The sequence below is a fragment of the Polyergus mexicanus genome, unplaced genomic scaffold (genome assembly GCF_030449975.1).
Source record: "Polyergus mexicanus isolate NDT 795.1 unplaced genomic scaffold, iyPolMexi1.0 SCAF_5, whole genome shotgun sequence".
In the NCBI taxonomy this organism is placed as follows: Eukaryota; Metazoa; Arthropoda; class Insecta; order Hymenoptera; family Formicidae; genus Polyergus; species Polyergus mexicanus.
This window is the reverse complement of record NW_027223325.1, coordinates 4,438,140-4,444,663: the sequence shown is the minus strand read 5'-3', so window position 1 is coordinate 4,444,663 and position 6,524 is coordinate 4,438,140. Positions and strand designations below refer to the sequence as shown.

At 33.5% G+C, this 6,524-nt stretch overlaps 1 protein-coding gene across 1 annotated transcript in view; it reads left to right on the top strand.

The window, feature by feature from the left end:
- The first annotated feature begins 6,471 nt into the window (after positions 1–6,471).
- Positions 6,472–6,524, top strand: part of Jdp (DnaJ domain-containing protein) — a 2,949-nt gene continuing 2,896 nt past the window's right edge. Inside the window, exon 1 of the mRNA XM_070295852.1 lies at positions 6,472–6,484. Within this exon, the coding sequence (XP_070151953.1) occupies positions 6,472–6,484 (13 nt within the window). The remainder of the gene's footprint in view (positions 6,485–6,524) is intronic.

Genomic DNA, 6,524 nt, shown 5'->3' with positions numbered 1-6,524 from the left:
TTTTGAAGCAAGATAAATAAAACATTTCTTTTTAAATCAATGACACACTTTCTTTAATGAACAATATTTTTCGCAATTTTATTGTGAATTTTTTTCATTTCGTCTATTGCAGAAATTGAAGATTAAAGAATCGTATCGAAAATGATGGAAAATGTTAGAAATATTTTTTCAGATTCAACTTGTTTTACTCGCAGGAAAATTTACAAGCTAGATGCATAAAACAGACTTTTTAGTGTAGGCGCTGTAGACGCTGACATATGTGTCTGAAACGACTATACGTCTTTTGACAGATTGATTGGTGCGATGTTAGTAAGTAGTATAGGGGCCACTATAGTGAGACACAACAAACCCCCACTCCTCGGCCACTGGCGCCGACCCCCTGCTGTGCCTGTCTGGGGCCCTCCCCCCTAAGGGTGTCTGTGGAAAAAAAGAGTGGAGGGGACTCGTGGACGTCTACGAGGCAATTTTCCCTTTAAATTTTTTATTTTTTATTTTTTATTTTTTTTCGGACGCGTGAACATGCTCGGGCTCGAACCTGGGTCCTCCGCGTTTCCAGACAGGGTCCTAGTATGCTGGGCTAGCTGAAATCTTATTAGAATAAGGCTTAGATGTAGTATTTGTAGAGAGTAGCCCTCCGACATAGGGGACCCAGCGCTCTGATTGGCTTAACTATAGTGGCCGGCAGTTTGATTGGATGAGGAGCATTGTTTCTGAGTGAGAGGGAAAAACGCGGCAAAATAACACGTGTGTAAGAATCGGCAAGATGGCGGCCGCCGAGAATGGTGACGTCACGAGAATAGAAGGGGTCGTAAAAAGCAAGTCTGTGCAGGTAGCGATTACGAAGGTTTTAGAGCTTCATGACGGCGCTTAGACGAGGAGAGAAAGGATAGGAAAATAGTAAATGTTTTTATATAAGCGATTTAAAATAAAAATTTTTTATTAAATATTATACTTATGTTTAAATGTAAATAATAATTTCGCAATGTACAAAATTTCTTATGTGACGGAAAACATGTAAATTCGCTACTATATACATCGATAAAAACGAGAGTCGAGAAAGATTAGCGTTCTATTATATACCCGTATGGTAACGAACAATGACTATCGATAAACCTACGTTTTAGTAATACAGGCTCGCATACTTTAGTTTCGTCTCGTGTTACGATCTCATGAAACGCGGTGCGACGAATTGCTCTAAAACGTAGATTTATCGAAGTTCCAGCCAATTCTTTTTCGTTCTCTTATGTAGTATTTGTAGAGAGTAGTCCTCCGGCATAGGTGACCCCACGCTCTGATTGGCTTCCCTATAGTTGCCGGCAGTTTGATTGGATGAGGAGCATGTTTCTGAGTGAGAGGGAAAAACGCGGCAAAATAACACGTGTGTAAGAATCGGCAAGATGGCGACTACCGAGGATGGAGATATCGTGCAGTATACGCATCTCCGCATTTCACCACCCCTACGGAAAAACCGAGAAATGTACGGTATATTTCATCCTCTCCTCCGACTTCTTTGTAAAAATACAAAATCGGATAAGGTACTGCTAGAATAAAGTAACTGATACGTCGGGGCTGAACACGTGCGTACATGTACGGGTAGGGTTGACCGGGCGACCGAGGTGCACTAGGCAGGTAGACGTTCGGTAACGTCATCGCTGGAGAGGATAGAAAGGGTCATGAAATACGGGTACCTGAGACTGTTTGACACGGAGTCTTAGGACGGAGACTATGACGTCACAGAGACGTCGGGAAGAAAGGATAGGAAAAGAGAAAATGTTTTTACGTAGCATTATTTTAAAAACAGTTTTATTTATATTTATTTATATTTCTTACATAAGAATATTATGCTTTGTACAATAAAAAATTATTTTACATAAAAATATTTGTACAATAAAAATTCTTATTTACAATTAAATATAACTATATTGCGTAGCAAAAAAGATTATCTCTTAGCACGAGGGAAAATACGCGAATTCGTTATATTGCAACTTTAAAAACGAGAGTTGAGAAAACAGAGAAGAAAAATTATCGTTCTGCTACATAGACGTATGGTAACGAACAATGACTATTGATAAATTTACGTTTCATCAATACAGGAGCACATACTTCAGTTTCATAGCGTGTTACCAGCTCATGAAACACAGTACGCCAAATTGCTCTAAACCGTAAGTTTATCGAAGTTCCAGCCGATTCTTCCTCATTTTCTTCATTTTCCCATACCCTTTCTTTAGCTAACATCAAATTTCTAATACTAAGAAAATTGATTAGTTGAGAGTTTTCAAAATTTAAGGTTATGCCCTTCACTTTGCAGCATTCGTGTGTTCGTCCGTCCGGTGCACAAACAATGTACGCATAAAATTTAGGGCCACCAGATACGAACGTCTCGATATAGCTACCGCGGCCGTAACTTTCAAGCTCGTCCGTCATATCGCCTAGAAAATTTCCCGTACGTGGTTCATACGTTCGGGTCACCGCTGCCCACGTAAATACATGAATCCGTATCATAATACAAAACGCGACGATCTAATCGCTCTAAATAAGAATATAATTTTAAACGCGTCTGCGCCGTCGCATATGCAGCTATTACAACATTCGTTATCGGTGAGGGAATGACAGCGTCTTGTCGCAATCGCCACGAAAGATATATTACCTCATCGTTTACGGGTAATATGCCGGTTATCTCGTGCTCAGCACTCATCATCAATGTCGCAAAACGCTGAGGCGTTCTCACGACTTCGGTATTTGGTAAATTGGATCGCTGGCCGAATTTTCCCCAAAAAGAATTTAAGCACAGCTTCGCGACAGAACGTAAACCGGGATTCCGAGTGACGTTACGTTTATCAAGAACGATACCTTCGGTTTTCTCGTACTCCCTCAGATATCGTTCTTTAGCATCGTCGTCGTTTTCCCGCATTCACACAGCCATCCACTGGCTTCTTGTTTAAGCTGCAAGAATGTATTTAGATATTCGGTGAACAATCCACCTTGACGTGTCGTATGATCGAATTGGCTAACTTTATATTGCCAAATCTCGCTTACAGCTGTCACGAGATAACTCTTTCCGTTGGCCTTGCGTAATTCACAGGTCACCCACGTACCCTCGAATTCGCGTTCACGAGCATCGTCATGTGTACAGGGCACCTGCGAAAATGTTTCACAACAACTACGGCATAAAGCAAAAAGCAATTTTCCCTGCACACGATATGGGAGTACCGGATGAAATAGGTCGCGTGGTGGGAGTACTCTGCAACGTATGAGCCCTTCAATCGTATCGAAATTATAATTCGGTGCCCTTCTGATTATTACGGAACATTCCTCGCCGACGTAAATATCCGGATGGTCGATTGGGAACAAAGAGGGTACAAAGAGCACACGTCCACGTATCGTATTTTCTCCGTACCCGTAACCTCATAACGAGTCACGATATTTCCCGTGCGGCTGCCGAAAAATGCATCGCGAGGATCGAGCGGAGATGTTTCCACCATCGGATGATTTTCGAGATATTCGCGCATTTCGTGATTATCGCGTCATAATTTATCAAAATTATTTTCAACAAAAAAATTAATTGTTCAACCAAATCTTTTTTTCATTGTCAATATTATAGATCTAAATTTACTTCCGCGATGTGAAATATCATCCGCTAAGTCTGCATATTTTTCTTCCTATATAAGATGCAAAGATCATCAAGCGAATTATCTTTTCAAATAAACATATTCAAATAATCATCAAACAAGAGAGTCTTTTCAAATAAACAGTAAGATGTACCGACACTATCTGCGCACGTACAAATTCGATACGATACAACACACACAAATAATATTGTTTTCTAAAATAATAAATTATTGTTTATTTTACAATCACCAAAACAATGAACAGCTAAAAGCACTTATTAATAATTATAAATTATTTTACTTTAACAATAAATTTGTATTTTTAAATAAATTGAATCAGCAAAAATTGTTCTATTTCACCGAAAAAAAAGAAGTTTTGTTGTAACATTAAACTTGTTAAATTCGTTAAATTTAACAAATTTTGAATTTAATAAAATTTTTATTTGTTAAATTTGTCATATTTAATTTTTAATATTAAATTTGTTTCTTTATTTTGTTATAATATTAAATAATTCATTATAATAGCAAAATATGGACATATTTTTCATATATGCAATAACAACAATTGTATTACTGATTAAAATTCTTTTTCTCTATTAGATCAAAAAACATTTTAATAATTGATAATGATATGTTTATGAAAGTTTACTCTAACTATTGAAAAAAAGTTTTGTTTTCTTACGATATTAAATTACTATTTATACACACACATTTACATCGCAAAAAATATAACCGATACTTTACTATAAGATTTTGTTATACTATTAGTAAGATTCTTTTCATTCTTACCTCTAAAAATTCGGGTTTATAGATATTAATGAACGGTTTCATGCCAACCCTAATTATAAAAATACCTTCTTTAGAATGAAACATATATTGCTCAAGCCATTGTTTGCGTTCTACGATAAGTACATAATTAGATATTTAGTATTACTTTGTTTTTGTGACAAAATTTACTAATTATTATACTGATTTACAGTAAATGACAATTTTTTTTCATTTATTAATTCCTTTAAACTTTTTACTAAAAATATATAAACAATATTTGTAAAAGCATATAATAACAATATCTTATGTATAAGATTTTTACCATAGTCCGTTTGCTTCATTAATTTAAATGCCATGCTAAAAGGAAATCTACCGATCTGAGAAATATTTTTGAGCTTTTGTCGAAGAACGTATTGATGATGTACTATCGATATAATTGCGGGAATTATTAAAACTACGAACAAGGCGCACAATATCAAAAAGATTAAGTCCATTTTTGTAGCCTGTAAATATATTAAACAGCCCAAGTTACCAAATATGTAATTCATAAATTATTATAAATACTTTGTAAGATTGAATTTTACACTCACACATTGACAAATATTTTATTGACACGATGTTTATATCATTATTATCTTTATTAATTCAGAAAATTATATAATGATACTTTATTAAAGAAGATGGAATATAATGTGTATATAAATATATATCATCGATGAAAATTGAGTATAAAATTAATGTGGTTGAGAATATTTCGTCGGCAAAACATTTCTCGATTATTTCTATGTAACTCGTCCAAATTTGGAATCTGTGTTCATTAATCGAAAGATTCACGAAATAAATTATTTATATTCATGCAATAAATTATTTATATTTTATTTTTCTACCGTATTTCATTGAGATCTTGAAAAAGTTTTGCGGTTTAAAACGTATAATTATTCTTTTTTGCTTCCTCATAGAGGAAGCTTTGTTTTTGTGACAAAATATTTTTTCGAATTTTTTTATGCCAATGTGTTCAAAATGTTCCAAAACGTCAAAAAATTATATTTCTAGAAAATGTATGTATCTGTGTATGTATGTATGTACGGGATGTTTGTACAACTCTAACTTCCGCAATTTTTGAGATATCTGATCAAATTTTTTTATATGAATAGATTATTATAAAAGGATGGTTGGTTATGAATTTGGTGATAGAGTCAGCATTAGTGAAAGAGTCCATTTTTTATAAAATTTTGAATTTTTTGAAAAATGTTTGTATACGAATTATACTCGGAAATAATTTTCGCAAATTCTGAGATATCGGGTTAAATTTTTTTACATAAATAGAGTATCATCAAAAACGCTGAAAGTGAAGATAATTTCCAGCACGTGCAAAAATGTTTTGGTCAACAACGGAATATTAGTATTGAAACAGTTATCAAGTCATTAAAATGCATTACTGACAGCTCCGTTCTTTTAAACTGTTTATCAATGTTTCTTGTGTGTTATCTTTTCTTATAATAAAATTAATTAAGTTTTTCTTAAATGAGTTTTTATATTTCTGAAAATCTATAATCTACAATGTAAATGTATAATTTATAATTATATAAAAATAAAAAAGTATGTAAATTAGAAAATAGCATATTGCTTCTTTATCTTCTATATCTTTTTATTTCGCTCACAAAGTTTCCTCTATGGGGAAGTAAAAATTGAAAAACCCGCTTACTTTAAGGAACTTAAGTTTTGTGAGATAAAATAAAATAATGAGGAAGTAATGCGCAAGTTTCTAATTTGCATGATTTTCAGTTTGTTTAACAATAATTTAAAGATATGATATATATATACGTGTTCACAAAATATTAAAGCAATATTGAATTTCAAATTTTTGATTAAACGTACATTTGCGTATAAGCGCTCCATCATTACTGTTTAATTGAAATATATGTATATAACCGAGTTTCAAAGAATTATAATTTGCAAAATTAAGTATCCGCCCGTATTTTGTTACATAAGTTTCATTATTAAATTATTACATTTTAATTTTGCACGAATTACTTTGTGTCTTGAAAAAAATAAAAAGCAAAACCACGAATTTTATCTAAATGATACTGAAAAAATGCAAGATTTCGGTACTTACTGTTTGTTACGTTGGAGCAAACAATAATGCTT